This window comes from Mobula hypostoma, chromosome X2, assembly GCF_963921235.1.
Source record: "Mobula hypostoma chromosome X2, sMobHyp1.1, whole genome shotgun sequence".
NCBI classification, from domain to species: Eukaryota; Metazoa; Chordata; class Chondrichthyes; order Myliobatiformes; family Myliobatidae; genus Mobula; species Mobula hypostoma.
This window is the reverse complement of record NC_086129.1, coordinates 44,595,887-44,616,081: the sequence shown is the minus strand read 5'-3', so window position 1 is coordinate 44,616,081 and position 20,195 is coordinate 44,595,887. Positions and strand designations below refer to the sequence as shown.

Below are 20,195 nucleotides of genomic sequence, written 5' to 3'. Positions count from 1 at the left end.
ATACAAGAAATGCTGGCACCAGAAGTGTGGCAACACTTGCAGACTGCCTTCAGCACATCCTCGTACCATGTTGGTCACTGGCGCAAAATGATGCATTTTCACTGTACGTTTCGATGTACATTTGACACATATGAAACTTATCTTTCCTTCTCTTGGTCAGTCTTTAATTCAGACAATACGGCAAATACAGCTTTCTTACATCAGATCTCCTTAAAGACGTGTTTAACCACACTTTACCCCAAAAAACAAATTAGTTTAACAATTCACACTATTTGCTTTTAGCCTTAACAAAGGCAAACAAAGTTCAGATCACAGGAGATTTACTGATTCACAAAGATCCACTTTGTGAAGTGATCACTTCAAAAGGTCGAGTTTGGAGACAGAATACAGGATTAATGGGAGGATTCTTAACAGTGTGGAGGTACAGAGGGATCCTGGGCTTCGCATCTGTGCAAGTTGATAGGGTGTTAAAGAAGGCAAATGGTGTGTTGACCTTCATTTGTCAGGGGATTGAGTTCATGAGCCACGAGGTAATGTTGTGGTGCTATAAAACTCTGGTTAGACCACACTTGGGAGTATTATGCTCAGTTCTAGTTGCCTCATTATAGGAAGGATATAATAGCTTTAGAGAGGGTGCAGAGGAGATTTGCCAGGATGCTGCCTGCATTAGAGAGCATGTCTTAGGAGGATAGGTTGAGCGAGTTAGGACTTTTCTCTTTGGAGTGAAGAAGGATAAGAGCTGACTTGATAGAAGTGTACAAGATGATAAGGCATTGATCAAGAGGATAGCCAGAGATTTTTCCCAGGGTGAAAAAGGCTACTAAGAGGGGGCATAATTTTAAGGTGATTGGAAGAAAGTAGATGTGGGAATGTCTTTGGCAAGTTGTTGTTTTTTTTCCAAATGCAGGGAGTGATGGGTGCATGGAACACCATGCCAAGGGTGGTGGTAAAGGCAGATACATTAGGGGCATTTAACTCTGAGATGGGCACATGGATGATAGAAAAATGGAGGGCTATGCAGGAGCAAAGGGTTAAGTTGATCTTAGAATAGGATAAAAAGTCGGCACAACATTATGCCGTAATGTTCTATAATCCATGTTCTACCATTGTGTTTTACAAGGTCACGAAGTAATTGCAAGTGTAAAGCTGGTGCCCATAACTGGTAGCAATGTGCCGATAGGATACCCAAACCCCAGAACATACAACAAAGACATGAACCTCGGCTTTTAATGCACGCTCCGTCTCCTCCAAGATGTTCTTGTTGAGCTTGTTATGCTGGAGTTGCAGTTTTGCCAAATCCTCATTCAGCTTCTCCCTGCAACAGCCAGCCAGCCAAGATTAAAACTGAATTTGCAAGAAAATAGATTGCAGATTTAATGGCCCAGAAACCAGATTCAAATAATTCTGGAAACATCCAACATTATAACAAAAATATCAGAGTGGTTAGTACTATTGGTGTCCACCATTTGTTTAAGATATAAAAAAAGGTTAAAGAAAGAAGTAATAATGGTTGAGAGTTTGGAGCACAACCAGAACAATAATAAGAACAAGATTGGAGTCAATCATACTGACTTGTGTCAACAGATCAGCACAGGTATAGATCTGTCTGATCAACATCCCTGAACATGCGAGGAAAATGGAAGGATATGGACATTGTACAGACAGAACATTGTGGGCCGAAAGGCCTGTTCCTGTGGTGTACCATTTTATGTTGTAATGACTCCAGTGAGTGAGCCCTGCCCTGCTAACACTTCCTGCATTACAGTGGGAGTACATATTCAAATTTCAGGCATCCAAAGTGCAGTGGTCGAGAACCCATTGTAGAACATTGTGTTGTCTTTCCTCCACCAGAATGCTCCCACGGTTCTATTTCTCTGTCACCTTGGGCTCACCAGGGGTGTTTTGCCATAAACACAAAGCTGCAGCATTTGTGTGGAGATGAATCGGAGTATGCTGGCTGTTGTACCAATAATCAGCACCAATGTACTGACAGCAGAAAAGAAATGAGACACATGCTGGACATAATTTGCATATAAAATTCCTTCACCAGTGCACTGATTTAGTGGATTTCCAGAAAAAAGTCCCCCCCTCCTCCCCCGGCAACATTTAGCTGAAATTTTAAGTTAATCACTTTGTTTTTCTTCACTGAAGACCATTTAGCCCATTGAGTTAATGCCAGCACTCAAGTCATTCTTATCAGCCCAATTCTCCCACTTATCCCCTTGTAACCCACTCTCTCACTCGCACTCATCAACTCTCCCCTAACCTTTCCTGTCACTCACTACGGCAGGGGTAATTAGCTGAATTCACTTCATAATCCAAACACATCTCCAGAAGATTGGAGATGAAAACAGAGAACCTAGGAGAATCCGCAGTCATAAGGCAAACATGCAAACTCCACAAATTCAACACCAGGATCAGGATCAAACTTCAGTCAGAGGTGATGTGAGCCACAGTGGTTCCTTAAGGTTGTTATAGCTAGGGGTGGTATTGGGAACAAGTTCCCACTACCTCTTAAATGCTCCCAATGGTGTGCGTCTCAAACAGTTTCTGGCAACCAAGTCCAGTTCCTGGCCTTCATGTGTGGCTTAGCTACTAAGCCTGGCTGAACTGTTTCTACTGACAGAAGAAGGGACAAAGTCAGGTTACTGGCACCTTAAAACTAGTCGCTTTGGCTAGATGGAGCTCATCAGCTGTGGTTGGCAGCTCATCTTGGAGAAAGAAAACTCTGATCTCAAACCTCTGCTGCCTTGCGGCTATACCCACTTATGGGAAGGCTTCAGTAGTAAACCCAAAAGGAAAAATCTGGAGCTGAATTCCCTAAGGCAGTCTCCTATATTGAGATCAAATTTGACTGGCAACTCCTGTGATACTGCTGGTACAAATAGTATTGGTCTCTGCTGTTCCTCTGGGTTCATCAGCTACATGGAGAAGGGGAACCTGCTACATGGACAACAGCTTGCTCTCCATATTATACTGCCTGGCTTGCACGTCACGTGGACAGCTGGGATGCAACATCCGTGGTGATCCCGATCAACGGAGGGCCTCAAGGTGGCATAGTGGCTAGTGTAATCACTTCACCGCACCAGCTACAAGATCGGGGTTCGATTCCCGTTGCTGTCTTTAAGGAGTTTGTACATTCTCCCCACGACAGTGTGGCTTTCTCCAGGTGTTCCAGTTTCCTCCCACGTTCCATAGATGCATTAGGGTTAGTGAGATGCAGCATGCTAGGCAACACTTGTGGACTGCCCCCAGCACAATCCTTGCTGATTTGGCTTGATGCAAATGATACATTTCACTGTATCTTTCGATGCACTTGTGACAAATAAAGCTAATCTTTAAATAAAAGATCTTGCAAACTTTTATTTAGTAGCTGAACTTGAAACAGTTGTTCTCTACCTACTTGTTGTGATGGTCTTCTCTTGAAGCTCTCAAGGTGCTCTTTGAATCATAACTATACAACCTTGTAATGTGCATTCACTTGAAATATATTTTGCACCTGTTATCACATGAGTCAAGGCCATACACTGCCTATATCACATAGGCAATGCAGCAAAGGCTTGTTTTGCTGTTGTTTTGTTGCTTTTTGTGCCACGTTGTTTTGTCGAGCATTGTGAGCATGCTATGTTGGTGCTAGAATATGTGATGACACCTACGGGCTTCCCCCAACACATCATATCTTTAGGTTGTTAATACATCCTTAGGTTAACAATACATTTCACTTTATGTTTTTATGTATGTGTGATAAATAAATGAATCTGTATCTGACTTACTTTTTATCCGAATGACTGCTTATCAGGATGGCAACCTGTTTCCCCTTCTCTTCTTGTTCCTTCATCAGCCTAGAACACAGGAACATACTGTATCATACTAACAGTACTTATCATACTAAGGAGAAAGATTTCAGTATCAAACTGTAATGGTTTATTGGAAAGAGCTTTCTGAAATATAAAAGCCAATTTCCTTGAACTAACAATGATTCCTTTGTGTCTGGCTTCTGAAAGAGTATTTTCAATTATTTATTTGGAAGAGATTTCTATACCCACAAATGTTGCAATGAGTGATTCTGCAGTAAACCTTGTCTGTACAAACTTCTCAAGAACAGCACATGCAGGTTTTCAAAGCTTTTTTCAAAAATACACAATTAAGCACAGGAAGCAGGGCAGGAAGGGGGTGGGGGTGGGGAAATGAGGCAGTCTGGCAACCCAGGCCTGTACCATAAAACCAGGTATGGTTTGCAGAGGGCTATTTCAAGGGCAAAAAGACAATTTCGAACGAGGTTGGAGGCAACATTGGATGCACGGCAACTCTGGCAGGACTTGCAAGACATTACTTCCAACAAAGCGAAACCCAGCAGCATGAATGGCAGTGATGCTTCACTACCAGATAAACTCTATGCCCGTTTTGAAAGGGAGAACACAACTACAGCTGTGAAGATCCCTTCTGCACCTGATGACCCTGTGACCTCTGTCTCAGAGGCCAATGTCAGACTGTCTTTAAAGAGAGTGAACCCTTGCAAGGCAGCAGGTCCCAATGGAATACCTGGTAAGGCTCTGAAAACCTGTGCCAACCATCTAGCGGAAGTATTCAAGGACATTTTCAACTTCCCAGTGCTACAGGTGGAAGCTCCCACTTGCTTCAAAAAGGCAACAATTATACCAGTGCCTAAGAAGAATAATGTGGGCTACCTTAGTGACTATTGCCCAGTAGCACTCACATCTACAGTGATGAAATGCTTTGAGAGGTTGGTCATGACTAGACTGATCTCCTGCCTCAGCAAAGACTTGAACCCATTGCAATTTGCCTATCGCCACAATAGGTCAACAGCAGACACAATTTCAATGCCTCTCCACACAGCTTGACCATCTGGACAACACAAACACCTGTGTCAGGATGCTGTTAATCGCTAACTACAGCTCAGCATTTAATACCATCATTCCCACAATCCTGATTGAGAAGTTACAGAACCTGGGCCTCTGTACCTCCCTCTACAATTGGATCCTTGACTTCCTAACCGGAAGACCACAATCTATGTGGATTGGTGATAAGATATCCTCCTCCCTGACGATCAACACTGGCGCACCTCAGGGATGTGTGCTTAGCCCACTGCTCTACTCTCTCTACACCCATGACTGTGTGGCTAGGCATAGCTCTTCTTCTTCTCCGTCTTGTTTTACGGCGGTTGGCACCCAGCTTAATGGTGCATTACCGCCACCTTCTGCTCCAGAGTGTGCCATAGACTTACATTTTAACTCCCTTCACCCAATCAATCAATCTCTCTCAATCTCTCTCTCACTCACACACACACACACCACCACCCCCCCCCCCCAACCTAACCTAACCTACACTTTATCCTCCCATCTTTGGCCATCCTAGTACCCTATTCCTCCTTATCCACCATATCCTATTAAAAAAAACACTGTACCCCTTAAGAAAGCTAAAAATACCCTGACCTGTGCTCTCTCACCCATGCCCAGCAACCTTTTTAATGTGAATTCCTGCACCCCCACAGGCATAGCTCAAATACCATCTATTTGCTGACGATACAACCATTGTTGGTAGAATCTCAGGTGGTGACGAGAGGGTGTACAGGAGTGAGATATGCCAACTAGTGGAGTGGTGCCACAGCAACAACCTGGCACTTTATGTCAGTAAAACAAAAGAGCTGATTGTGGATTTCCAGAAGGGTAAGATGAAGGAACACATACCAATCCTCATAGAGGGATCAGAAGTGGAGAGAGTGAGCAGTTTCAAGTTCCTGGGTGTCAAGATCTCTGAGGATCTAACCTGGTCCCAACATATCGATGTAGTTATAAAGAAGGCAAGACAGTGGCTGCACTTCATTAGGAGTTTGAAGAGATTTGGCATGTCAACAAATACACTCAAAAACTTCTATAGTTGTGTCGTGGAGAGCATTCTGACAGGCTGTATCATTGTCTGGTATGGAGGGGCCACTGCACAGGACTGAAAGAAGCTGCAGAAGGTTGTAAATCTATTCAGCTCCATCTTGGGTACTAGCCTACAAAGTACCCAGGACATCTTTAGGGAGCGGTGTCTCAGAAAGACAGCATCCATTATTAACACCCAGGGCATGCCCTTTTCTCACTGTTACCATCAGGTAGGAGGTACAGAAGCCTGAAGGCACACATTCAGCAATTCAGGAACAGCTTCTTCCCCTCTGTCATCCAATTCCTAAATGGACTTTGAAGCTTTGGACACTACCTCACTTTTTAAAAATATACAATATTTTCGTTTTTGCACATTTTTTAATAATCTATTCAATATACATAATTGATTTACTTGTTTGTTTGTTTATGTTTTATTTTTTTTTCCTCTCTGCCAGGTAAGTATTGCATTGAACTGCTGCTGCTAAGTTAACAAATTTCACGTTACATGCCAATGATAATAAACCTGATTCTGATTCTTATTAGAAAAGAATGTTGACCATTTGCTCTTGGCAATAATGGACATCATTCTCATGTTACAGCAGGAGAAATACTTAAATTTCCTTTTACAAATGCAGACAATGACTGGAAATGAACCTCAAGGTAGTATGCATTGACATATACATACTTCAATAATAAACATATTTTGATTTTGGAAATTTCAGAGAGGCATCCTTACATAAAGGAGACCTGCATATCTGTCGAGGAGGAAAATGAATGCATCAATTCAAAAACAAGTGCATTCTTAAAGTACGCAAACACGAGGAAATCTGCAGATGCTGGAAATTCAAGCAACACACACAAAATGCTGGTGGAACGCAGCAGGCCAGACAGCATCCATAGGAAGAAGCACAGTCAACTTTTCGAGCTGAGTCCCTTCGTCAGTCCTGACGAAGGGTCTTGGCCCAAAACATCAACTGTGCTTCTTCCTATGGATGCTGTCTGGCCTGCTGCATTCCACCAGCATTTTGTGTGTGTTGCATTTTTAAAGTGTGTACTTCTTTTGCCAATGAAGTTAGTAGTTTTGGCCCACTGTAAGTCAGAATATACAGAATTGATATCCAGATGGAATAGAAGGCAAAAGCCACGGATGTACTCAAGATACAATTAATTGCTATAATTAGGAAGGGGATATCAGCTTCTTTCTGGATAAGTAGACAAAAGTAGTAGATATCCTTTGTTCCCTTCAGTGACAACTTTGCATTTTCTTCATGGAGATCACTTCCCCTGACTTGAGTATAAAACAATAATATTGAAAATGTACTTGCACTGTAGCTTAGATGCGATCTGACAGACAGCTAGGACAACCTTTGAAGCATGGTTTTAAAGACAAACCCCAGGGAGAGAGAGCAGCATCATGAATTCTTCTGAATGCCAGTGAATTCTCGCAGTTTAAAATTCATCACCACTAACAGATGCCAGCTGACAAAAAGCACTCAAGCTAATTTTGCTGAAGCCACATGATACATTTCCAAAATATATATCCCAACGTTTTCCTATTAATGTATCTGACAGTTTCATAAACTAGTTCAATATCCTAGTTTCAAATGCTTTATTTCAGCTTCGTACTCACTAGACAATAGAAAAAAAATGCTTACATTTGGCTGCTAGTAGATTCAAATGTGAACATATAATGATCCAACTCATGGTTATCCAATAATAATATTTCCACATGCCATTTTGTTTCTGTGTGGAATTGTTCTTTTAAAAAAAAGTACTACTTAGATCTTTAAGATTACTCATACTCAGCAGATGGATGGGAAAGGCAGCATTTATCATGAACCCTAACTTGCCTTCAAAGAACAGAAATTGAAGCAAGAGATCATTCAGTTCCTCACTGTCTGCAATCACTGTGCAACTACAATCCAGAATTTCCTATTCTCCTAAGCTCCGAAAATAAATACTTACAAGTACTTATCCGACTTGCCTTGAATCTCCTGTGGATGTACTGGCTAGGATCTGACCCTGGGATAAACACTTTTCTCATTTGACTTTTAACCTTTTTTTGCTAATCACCTTCATTCTTAATGCAGTTCATGAATGCATTAAGAATTTGCTATTTCAATCACAGAAATAAAAGGTTTACATACCGCTTCCCATTCTCGTAGAGCCTCTCAACTTCATTCTTCAGCTCTTGTTCTTTTTGAGTAAATTCTTTCTTCTCCTTTTCAGATTTCCTCTTCAACTCCTCCAGTCTGACCTTCATCTCCTTGATCTGCTTAACATTATCCTGTAATATTGTGAGAGTACGAAAAAGTTATACACATTGCAATAGCAGCAAAGAATATACTCAGTGGTCACTTTATTGGGTGCCTCTTGAACCTAATAAAATGGCCACTGAGTGGATGTTCATGGTATTCTACTGCTGTAGCCCATCCACTTCAAGGTCTAATGTCAATGTCAAGCTTTAATGTGTTATGCATTCAGATGTGTTCTTCCCCACACCACTATTGGTATGCGTGGTTATTTGAGTTACTGTCACTTCCCTGTCACCTTGAACCAGTCTGGCCATTCTCCTCTGACCTCTCTCATTAACAAGGCGTTTCCATCCACGGAACTGCTGCCCATTCTCTGTAAACACTAGAGACTGTTGTGTATGAAAACCTCAGGAGATCAGCAGTTTCTGAGATACTCAAACAACCCCATCTGGCATCAACAATCATTCCACAGTCAAAGTCACTTAGATCACATTTCTTCCCCATTCTGATGTTTAGTCTGAACAACAACTGAACCTCCTAACCATGTCTGCATGCTTTTATGCACTGAGTTGCTGCCATACGATTGGTTGATTAGATATTTGTATTAATACAGGTGAACAGGTGTAACAGATTTTACTTGTCTTCCTAAAAGCAGCTTGATTTTTGGTATTTCATGTAATGGAGCATTTTAAGTTAAATTGAAAATACTGAATGCATTATTAATTATCAACTTCAAAATGAGTTACAGAGCTTGAGAGTAGGAGCCCAATTAACAAAAATGGCAGTGCAGCCTTGGGGATTTCATGTCTAATAGTAAATGTTAATTTACCCCACTTGGAGTACTGTGCTCAATTCTGGTCGCCTCACTACAGGAAGGACGTGGAAACCGTAGAAAAGGTGCAGAGGAGATTTACAAGGATGTTGCCTGGATTGGGGAGCATGCCTTATGAGAATAGGTTGAGTGAACTCAGCCTTTTCTCCTTGGAATGACGGAGGATGAGAGGTGACCTAAAAGAGGTGTATAAGATGATGAGAGGCATTGATCGTGTGGATAGTCAGAGCTTTTTCCCCAGGGCTGAAATGGCTAGCACACGAGGGCATAGTTTTAAGGTGCTTGGAAGTAGGCACAGAGGAGATATCAGGGGTAATTTTTTGTTTTAAAAATGCGGAGAGTGGTGAGTGTGTGGAATGGGCTACCAGCGACGGTGGTGGAGGTGGATATGATAGGGTCTTTTAAGAGACTCCTGGATGCATACATGGAGCTTAGAAAAATAGAGGGCTATGGGTAAGCCCAGGTAGTTCTAAGGTAAGGACATGTTCGGCACAGCTTTGTGGGTCGAAGAGCCTGTAATGTGCTGTAGCTTTTCTATGTTTAATTCAGCACCACAAAGTTGAGCTCCGGCACTGAACTAACTTTATCTGGAATATTCTATTCAGAAAATTTTCTTTGCCCCATTAAAGGAAGGATGTGGAGGCTCTGGAGAAGGTGCTGAAAAAGTTTACTAGTTTGCTCTCTGGATTAGAGGGCATGTGTTATAAGGAGAGGGTGGGCAAACTCAGGTTGCTTTCTCTGGAGTGACAGAGGCTGAGTTGAGACCTGACAGAAGTTTACATGATTATGAAGGGTATAGAAAGAGTAGACAACTGGTATTTTTTTTTATTAACTTCCAGGGGTTCAAATGCCTCATACTAAAGGGAAGATACAAATGTACTTAAGGCGAGAGATAGCAAATTCGAGCTTGTACAGGGCAAGTTTTTTTTTAAAAACACAGAGCATGGTGGATGCATGGAAGGCATTGTCAGGGGTGGCAATGGAGGCAACTATAATAGATATGCCTAACAGGCTCTTAGAAATGCAAAGAATAGAGAGATACGGACATTGTGTAAGCAGAAGGGATTATTTTCGTGAGGCAGATAATTACCCCATGGCCAAGGGGCCTGGTCCTCTGCTGTACTATTCTATATTCTAACATGTATTCCAGAGAGAATTGCAAAATGCTTCCACAGATCTGTGGAGCATTCTGGAGCAATGGAATCATCCTTTGTATAAAATGGGATGGCAAAAACTAGAATAGGGTTAAATCAGTTCTCCCTAAAACACTGCCCTTGCTCCCAACGCCTTGGCCTGTCTCAATTCAGGAATCTTCAAGGAACAGAAGAGGGCCAACAGATCAGTTTTACACGTCGTCATGACACCATAGGGCCCTGCAATTGGGCCATCAGCTTTTAACCATATCAAGGGCATTTCTGGGCAACTAAAGTGTCACTGACATATCAAACACATGCACAAATATGGCAGTGGACCCATTGCACAACACTGAATTCACCTCCTCAGTTCAGGAAAAAAAAAGTCACTAGGCCACTGACTTTTAAAATGCTTATGTGGTTGCATGTTTACTAAAATGCCTAGTCACAGGAAAACTGCCACAGTGGTAATTATAGTTAAAAATGCAAGGCTGTTCTTACTACTGTTGTGGACTCTGTCGAAACAGACCAGATCTGGGCTGTCGACTTGGTATGATCCCAGTAACTGAAAAGTTTGTCCCACTGATTTCAGATAAATCTAAGCACACTGCTTTTGGCATACAATGTTATTGCAATAAAACTTTCCTAGCTCTTCATTCACTGGAATCATCTGGGAGTGCAGGCCAACTAGAAATGACGTGGAGCTAAACCTCCTCCCTCACCATCAGTCAAGACCCCAGTCTTTCCAGGTGAGTTGACATTTCACACAAGCCTGTCAAGGTCATCTGGTGTTCTTGATGCAGCCTCCTCTACATGGGCAAGGCCCAACACAGACTGCAGGACTGCCTTTATTAAGCACCTTCAAAAAAGACTGGATCTCCCAGTGGCTGCCCATTTCAATTCAATTTCCTAGTCCCATTCTGGCATGACAGCCATGACCTCCTCTACCTCCATGATGAGGCCAAACTCAGGTTGGAGGAGCAGCACTTCATATTCTGTCTAGGTAGCCTCTAACAAGACAGCATGAACACTGATTTCTCAAACTTATGGTAATTCCTAACCTTTCCCCTTTTTTTCATTCCCCATACCCTCTCACCCCTTGCTTTTCCTCAGTTTCCCATCACCTTCCTCCAGTTTCCTTCTTCCTTGGTCCACCATCCTCTATTCAATTCCTTCTTCTCCAGCCCTTTACTTTTTATACTCATCATCTCCCCCACCTATCCACCTTCCACCTTACTCGGTCTCACCAGCTTGTACTATTTCCCCTCCCCACTTTTTCTTATCCTGGCATGTGCCCCCTGCCTTTCTAATCCTAATAAGGGCCTAAAATGTCAGCTGTTTATTACCCTCTACAGATGCTGCCTGACTTGGAGTTCCCCCAGAATTTTGTCGGTGTTACTCAAGTCTTCTGGCACCTGCAGAATCAGGTTATGATTTGGTTTACGAAGGCTGTGTTTATGAAGCTAAATCAGATGTCTTTTCAACATGTTGAAAGTTCAGAATCAGACTAAAATGCACAATAGAATAATCTCTGGAAATAGAAAATAAATGCTTTCTCCATATATTGGCCCACAAGCATCACAAATATCAATAATTAATAACAGACTGTCATGTCACTGTTTGTGGGAACTTGCTGTGTACAAGCTAGCTGAATTTCCCACATAACCACAAGGATTACACTTCTTTATAGACTGCAAGGCATTTTGCGAACAGTTAAATTTATTATCAAAGTACATATACTACGTCACTGTATACTATCTGGAAATTAATTTTCTTGCAGGCATTTACAGGAAAATAAAGAAATACAACAGAATTTATGAGAAACCATATATAAAACAAAGACTAACAAACAGCCAATGTGCAAAGGAAAACAAATCGTTCAAACAATAAGTAAATAAATAATACTGAGAACATGAGTTGTAGAGTCGTTGAAAGCAAGTCCATAGGTTGTTGAATCTGTTCAGTGTTGAAATATGTGAAGTTATCCACAATGGTTCAGGAGCCTGATGGTTGATGGGTAATAACTGTTGCTGAACCTGGTGGTGTGCGACCCAAGGTCCTGTACCCCCACCCAATAGCAGTAGCGGAAAGAGAGCATGATGGGTCCTTAATGATGGATGCCACTTTCTTGTGGTAGTGCTTCTTGTAAATGTGCTCAATGATGGGTGCTATGTAAACAACACACATCAAAGTTGCTGGTGAACGCAGCAGGCCAGGCAGCATCTCTAGGAAGAGGTGCAGTTGACGTTTCAGGCCGAGACCCTTCGTCAGGACTAACTGAAGGAAGAGTGAGTAAGAGATTTGAAAGTTGGAGGGGGAGGGGGAGATCCAAAATGATAGGAGAAGACAGGAGGGGGAGGGATAGAGCCGAGAGCTGGACAGGTGATTGGCAAAAGGGATACGAGAGGATCTTGGGACAGGAGGTCCGGGAAGAAAGACAAGGTGGCGGGGGGGGAGACCCAGAGGATGGGCAAGGGGTATAGTGAGAGGGACAGAGGGAGAAAAAGGAGAGAGAGAGAGAGAGAAAGAATGTGTGTATAAAAATAAGTAACAGATGGGGTACGAGGGGGGTGGGGCATTAGCAGAAGTTAGAGAAGTCGATGTTCATGCCATCAGATTGGAGGCTACCCAGTCGGAATATAAGGTGTTGCTCCTCCAACCTGAGTGTGGCTTCATCTTTACAGTAGAGGAGGCCGTGGATAGACATGTCGGAATGGGAATGGGATGTGGAATTAAAATGTGTGGCCACTGGGAGATCCTGCTTTCTCTGGTGGACAGAGCGTAGATGTTCAGCAAAGCGGTCTCCCAGTCTGCGTCGGGTCTCGCCAATATATAAAAGGCCACATCGGGAGCACCGGACGCAGTACATCACCCCAGCCGACTCACAGGTGAAATGTCGCCTCACCTGGAAGGACTGTTTGGGGCCCTGAATGGTGGTAAGGGAGGAAGTGTAAGGGCATGTGTAGCACTTGTTCCGCTTACACGGATAAGTGCCAGGAGGGAGATCAGTGGGGAGGGATGGGAGGGAAAGAATGGACAAGGGAGTCGCGTATGGAGCGATCCCTGCGGAATGCGGGGGGGGAGGGGGGGGAGGAGGGAAAGATGTGCTTAGTGGTGTGATCCCGTTGGAGGTGGCGGAAGTTACGGAGAATAATATGTTGGACCCGGAGGCTGGTGGGGTGGTAGGTGAGGACCAGGGGAACCCTATTCCTAGTGGGGTGGCGGGAGGATGGAGTGAGAGCAGATGTACATGGGATGGGGGAGATGCGTTTGAGAGCAGAGTTGATGGTGGAGGATATCCTTCCTCAAATAAGGAGACCAGAACTGCACGATGGGGGATGGAAGTATATCGGGACTGGTCCAAAAAGAAGCGTAGACCTTCAGGAAGGTCTCAAAGCTCTACGCTTCTTTTTGGATTCCAGACCTAATCAGTTCCCCTCTACCACCACTCTGCTCCGTCTAGCGGAATTAGTCCTTACTCTTAATAATTTCTCCTTTGGCTCCTCCCACTTCCTCCAAACTAAAGGTGTAGCTATGGGCACCCGTATGGGTCCTAGCTATGCCTGCCTTTTTGTTGGCTTTGTGGAACAATCTATGTTCCGTGCCTATTCTGGTATCTGTCCCCCACTTTTCCTTCGCTACATCGACGACTGCATTGGCGCTGCTTCCTGCACGCATGCAGAGCTCGTTGACTTTATTAACTTTGCCTCCAACTTTCACCCTGCCCTCAAGTTTACCTGGTCCATTTCTGACACCTCCTTCCCCTTTCTAGATCTTTCTGTTTCGGTCTCTGGAGACAGCTTATCCACTGATGTGTACTATAAGCCTACTGACTCTCACAGCTATCTGGACTATTCCTCTTCTCACCCTGTCTCTTGCAAAAACACCATCCCCTTCTCGCAATTCCTCCGTCTCCACCGCATCTGCTCTCAGGATGAGGCTTTTCATTCTAGGACAAGGGAGATATCCTCCTTTTTTAAAGAAAGGAGCTTCCCTTCCTCCACTATCAACTCTGCTCTTAAACGCATCTCCCCCATTCCACGTACATCTGCTCTCACTCCATCCTCCTGCCACCCCACCAGCCTCCGGGTCCAACATATTATTCTCCGTAACTTCCGCCACCTCCATCGGGATCACACCACTAAGCACATCTTTCCCTCCCCCCCCCCCTGCATTCCGCAGGGATCGCTCCATACGCGACTCCCTTGTCCATTTGTCTCCCCCATCCCTCCCCACTGATCTCCCTCCTGGCACTTATCCGTGTAAGCGGAACAAGTGCTACACATCCCCTTACACTTCCTCCCTTACCACCATTCAGGGCCCCAAACAGTCCTTCCAGGTGAGGCATCACTTCACCTGTGAGTCGACTGGGGTGATATACTGCGTCCGGTGCTCCCGATGTGGCCTTTTATATATTAGCGAGACCCAACGCAGACTGGGAGACCGCTTTGCTGAACATCTACACTCTGTCCGCCAGAGAAAGCAGGATCTCCCAGTGGCCACACATTTTAATTCCACATCCCATTCCCATTCCGACATGTCTATCCACGGCCTCCTCTACTGTAAAGATGAAGCCACACTCAGGTTGGAGGAACAACACCTTATATTCCGTCTGGGTAGCCTCCAATCTGATGGCATGAACATCGACTTCTCTAACTTCCGCTAATGCCCCACCTCCCCCCGTACTCCATCTGTTACTTATTATTATACACACATTCTTTCTCTCTCTCTCTCCTTTTTCTCCCTCTGTCCCTCTCACTATACCCCTTGCCCATCCTCTGGGTCCCCCCCCCGCCCCACCTTGTCTTTCTTCCCGGACCTCCTGTCCCATGATCCTCTCGTATCCCTTTTGCCAATCACCTGTCCAGCTCTTGGCTCCACCCCTCCCCCTCCTGTCTTCTCCTATCATTTTGGATCTCCCCCTCCCACTTTCAAATCTCTTACTCACTCTTCCTTCAGTTAGTTCTGACGAAGGGTCTCAGCCTGAAACGTCGACTGCACCTCTTTCTAGAGATGCTGCCTGGCCTGCTGCATTCACCAGCAACTTTGATGTGTGTTGCTTGAATTTCCAGCATCTTCAGAACTCCTGTTGTTTGGTGCTATGTAAATGCAGGTTTCTTTTGCTTTCTACAGGCATTTACCTGGTAAATGTTCTCCTCTTCTTCCTGCTGCTGCTGAAGACAACGGACTTTGATCTGGAGCTGATTCTCCACCTGCGCCTGCCGATCCAACACTTCCTGATACTTGTCCTTTAGGATCTCCCTTTCTGCTGTCACTTCATTCTGAAACAACCCGCAAAATAAGATTAAAATGATAAGTACCTCACAGGTGCAGGAGGTCTTGCCTTCACCGTGCCAGTGATAATGTAGACAAGGTGTAGATAGTGAAGATGCCAGAATGGTCAGCTGGTAATGAATCCAGCTCAACTGGAAACCCAAGGCTGTCTACCTTACATGTTTCTGCTTAATCATACATTTTATTTACAAATACAGCAAAGTAACAGGCCTTTCTCGTCCAACAATCCCGCACCACCCAATTACACCTACGTGACCAATCAACCTACTAATCTGCACATCTCTGTAGTAAGACCATAAGATATAGGAGCAGAATTGGGCTACGTGACCCATCAAGTCTACGCTGCCATTTTATCACGGCTGATCCAATTTCCTCTTAGCCCCAATCTCCTGCCTTCTCTCCGTATCCCTTTACGCCCTGACCAATCACAAATCTATCAACCTCTCGCTTAAATATAAATAAAGACTTAGCCTCCATGGCTATCTGTGACAAAGAATTCCACAGATTCACCACTCTCTGGCTAAAGAAATTCCTCTTCATCTTCTGAGGCTGTGTCCTTTGGTCTTAAGATTCTCCCACCATAGGAAACTCCTCTCCACATCCATTCTATCAAGGCCTTTCACCATTCAATAAGTTTCAATGAGGTCACCCCTCATTCTTCTGAATTCTAGTGAGTACAGGCCCAGAGCCATCAGACGCCCTACATATGATAAGCCGTTCAATCCTGGAATCATTTTCGTGAACCTCCTTTGAACCCTCGTCAGTTTCAGCACATCCTTTCGAAGATAAGGGGCCCTAACCTGCTCACAATCCTCCAAGTGAGGTCTCAACAGTGCTTCACAAAGTTTCAACATTACATCCTTGCTTTTATATTCTAGTCCTCTTGAAATGAATGCTAACATTGCATTTGCCTTCCACACCATAGACTCAACCTACAAATTAACCCTTAGGGAATCCTACACGATGACTCCCAAGTCCCTTTGCACTCCATTTTTTTGTATTTTCTCACCAGTTATAAAATAGGGGCAAGAAACCAGAGTATCCAGAAGAAGCCCATGTGGTCACAGAGTGAACATAAAGTAGTGAGAATTGAACTCAGATTGCAAGTGCTGTAATAATGTTACACTAACCGCTGTTACCTTTTTTTTTGCTGACAAGGACAGCATTTATTTCCTATCCCTACCTGCCCCTCAAAAGGTGATGGTGCAGTAGTTTAAGAAGGCAGTTCAGTCTTTAAAAATTAGCTTTATTTGTCACATGAACATCAAAACACTGTATACAGTGAAATGCATTATTTGATTTGCGTCAATGACACAAGAGGATGTGCTGGGGGCAGCCCACAAGTGTCGCCATGCTTCCGGCACCAACATAGCATGTCCACAACTTACCAACCCTAACCCTTGCATCCTAGGAATGATGGAGGAAACCAGAGCACCTAGAGGAAACTCAGTGGTAACAAGGAGAACGCACAAACTGCTTACAGACACCGGCAGGAATTAAACACAGGTCGCTGGTGCTATAACCGTGTTACACTAACTGCTTTGCTAATGTTTTGCCGGTGAGGATACACCCAATGGCTATTGGATAGGGAGGGAATACGTGCACGGGCTGGTGTTCCAGTGTGCCTGCTGTCCTTGTTGGGATTATGGGTTCAGGAAGTGCTGTTGGAACAACTTGGGTACAATTTGCAGATGATAGTGGAAGGCATCAGTACTTGGGGTTCGTGGGTAGGATTATTAATTTAATGGTCTGCCATACCCTGGTTGGTGTAGAGCTTTCTCTTCAGACAAGTACTATACCTTGACTTGTGCAATGGGAATGGTGGATAGACTTTAGGATAACACTATTCATCACAGGAGATCCAGCCTCTGACCTGATCTATTAACCACAGAATGGGTGGGGGTGGTCCAGTTTTGTCAATGGCCTCCATCGTATTGATTATGGGTCTCAACAACGGTAAAGCCTGGTGTAGTGGTTAGACTTTCCCTCCCACTTATTGGAAAAAGTCATTGCCTCACACTATTCATTCAGAATGTTACTTGATACTTACGCTGTCTAGGTTTTATGGCACACTAGAATCAGTGGCTTTACTTACTGGGGAATTACAGAGTCAGAGCACTGTGGCACAGAAACAGGCCTTTCTAATCCAGGGGTTCCCAACCTTATTTTATACCATGGGCCAATGCCATTAGATTCTAGTCTGTGCTGCACTTATTCTGCCTCGTCCTGTCAACCTTCACCTAGACCATAGCCCTTCATACTCTTCCCATCCATGTACTTATCCAAACTTCTCTTAAATGTTGCAATCGAACTAGCATCCACCACTTCTGCAGACAGCTTGTTTCACACTCTCACCACCCTCTGAGTGAAGAAGTTCCCCCTCAGGTTCCCCTTTCACCCATAACCTGACTTTTAGTTCCAGTCTCATCAAACCTCAGTGGAAAAAATCCTGCTTCCACTTACCTTATCTACACCACTCAATTTTGTATACCTTTATCAAATCTTCTCTCATTCTTCTATGCTCCAGGGAATAAAGTCCTAACCTGTTCAACCTTTCCCTATAACTCAGGTTCTCAACTCCCAGCAACATTCTTGTAAACATTTTCCATCCTCTTTCAATCTTATTGACATGTCTCCTACAGGCAGGTGAGTGAAACTGCACACAATGCTCAGAATTTAACTTCAACATCACATCCCAAATTCTGTACTCAATATTCTGATTTATGAAGGCCAGTGTGCCAAAAGCTTTCTTTACAATCCTATCTACGTGCAGTACTACTTCCAAGGAATAATGTATCTGTATTCCCAGATCCCTCTGTTCCACCATATTCTGCAATGCCCTACCATTCACCATGCAAGTCCTATCCTGGCTTGTTCTCTCAAAGTGCAACACCTCTACTTATTCTCGAACGACTTAACATCACTTCCTATGGTGGAACACAGTAATAATCTGGCACAAGGTACCTCTCGCCTGATGATTTCTTCCATTTCTGTATTTACCAAAATGAATTAGAAATTAAAAATTTGGTCACGCCTCCCTCAGTAAACAAAATGACTATCTAAATACATTTTAATCAGCCCAGTGGTGAACTGACCAGAAAATGTCAGAGCTTACCAGACTCTAGAGAACAAGGGATGAGGAAATGTTCCGCAGCAGGGAACAGTGTTTACTTACCATGTATCGTTCAACATCCTGATCCGTACTGACCTCTGCATCCACAGTAACACAATCAGTCTGAAATGAAAAAGACTGCTTAGTTTCTAATTCCAAGCAGATTCAGAACTAGTGGAACATTTGTTAAATCTTAATTAATTCACACAATTAAATTTTTAAAAAATTCCTTTGTCATTACTAGATGCATTTGTCACAAACACAGAATATAACGGCTCTGTACAGGCCCTTCAGCCCAGGATGTTGTGCTGACCATTTAATCTTCTTTAAGATCAATCTATCCCTTCCCTCCTACATAGCCCTCCATTTGTCATCATTCACATGCCTATCTAAATGTTTCTTAAATGTCCTTAACACAGTATATCTGCTTCTACCACCACCCCTGGGAGGCAGATACAAAAAAACCACTTGGGTTAAGTAACTGCAGCACAATCTGCAGATGGTAGTGGAGTGAATGCAGCTCCTCAGAAACTGTGGTAAGGAACTGGAGCAGCACCTCGATGACCTTCAGTTCATCTGGGAAAATGAGGAAGTGATAGATAGGAGCCACAGGGAGGTAGTCACCCTTAAGTTGCAGGAGGCAGGTACTGTATCTGGGTGACTGTCAGGAAAGGGAAAGGGGATAGGTAACCAGTGTGGAGTACACCTGTGGCTGTTCCCCTCAATAATAAATATACTGCTTTGGATACTATTGGGTGGTACGCCCTACCGGAGGAAGGTACAGTGATCGGGTCTCTGCCACTGACTCTGGCTCTGAAGGGAAGGGTGGGAGAGAGAGTGGGGGGGGGGGGAAGAGGAGAGAGAGAGAGAGACAGAGACAGAGAGAGAACGAACAGCAATGCAGTACTGAGAGGGAATTCCATTAATAGAGGAGTAGAAAGCAGATTCTGGGATGTGAAGAAACACTCAGATGATATGTTGCCTCCTAAGTGCCAGGATTAGGAATGTTTCAGATTGGGTCCACGGCATTCTACAGGGGGAGGGTGAACAGACAGAAGTCGTGGCACATATTGGTACCAGACATAGGCAGAGAAAAGGAGGAGGTCCTGAAGAGAGAATATTGGGAGTTAGGCATAAAGCTGACAAGCAGGACCTCCAGGGTAGTAATCCCTGGATTGCTGTCTGTGCATGTGCCAGTGAGGGTAAGAATAGGATCATCTGCAGATAAATATGTAGTGCAGGGGGCAGGGTGTCAGATTTCTGGATCACTGGGATCTCTTCTGGATTAAGTATCACTGTTAAAAAGGACGGGTTACACTCGAACCCGAGAGGGAATCAATATCCTTGCAGGCAGGTTTGCTAGAGCTGTTGGGGAAAGTTTAAACTAATTTGGCAGGGGAATGGGAACCAGAGTGATAGGACTGAGGATGGGACAGTTGTTATACAACTGATGCAGTGTATGGTGAGAGTGTGAGGAAGGACAGGCAGATGATAAGTCAAATTTGCAGTCAGTGGGATGAGTTGCAGTGTAACATGGGGACAAAATTGACAAGGGTGATGAATACGGGACTGAAGATGTTATATTTGAATGTAGCAGTATACGGAATAAGGTAGATGATTTGTAGTGCAGGTAGAGATTGGCAGGTATGACATTGTGGGCATCAATGAGACATGGCTGAA

At 43.9% G+C, this 20,195-nt stretch overlaps 1 protein-coding gene across 6 annotated transcripts in view; it reads right to left on the bottom strand.

Annotated features, from left to right (window-relative positions):
* Window positions 1–20,195, bottom strand: part of LOC134340835 (RING finger protein 214-like) — a 60,909-nt gene that overhangs the window by 25,898 nt on the left and 14,816 nt on the right. For all 6 annotated transcript variants that reach the window (XM_063038396.1, XM_063038397.1, XM_063038394.1 and 3 more), the window contains exons 4-8: window positions 18,579–18,638; window positions 15,250–15,390; window positions 8,036–8,175; window positions 3,774–3,842; window positions 1,219–1,315 (exon numbers count right to left, since the gene is read on the bottom strand). In XM_063038396.1, coding sequence (XP_062894466.1) covers window positions 1,219–1,315; window positions 3,774–3,842; window positions 8,036–8,175; window positions 15,250–15,390; window positions 18,579–18,638 — 507 coding nt within the window. The remainder of the gene's footprint in view (window positions 1–1,218; window positions 1,316–3,773; window positions 3,843–8,035; window positions 8,176–15,249; window positions 15,391–18,578; window positions 18,639–20,195) is intronic.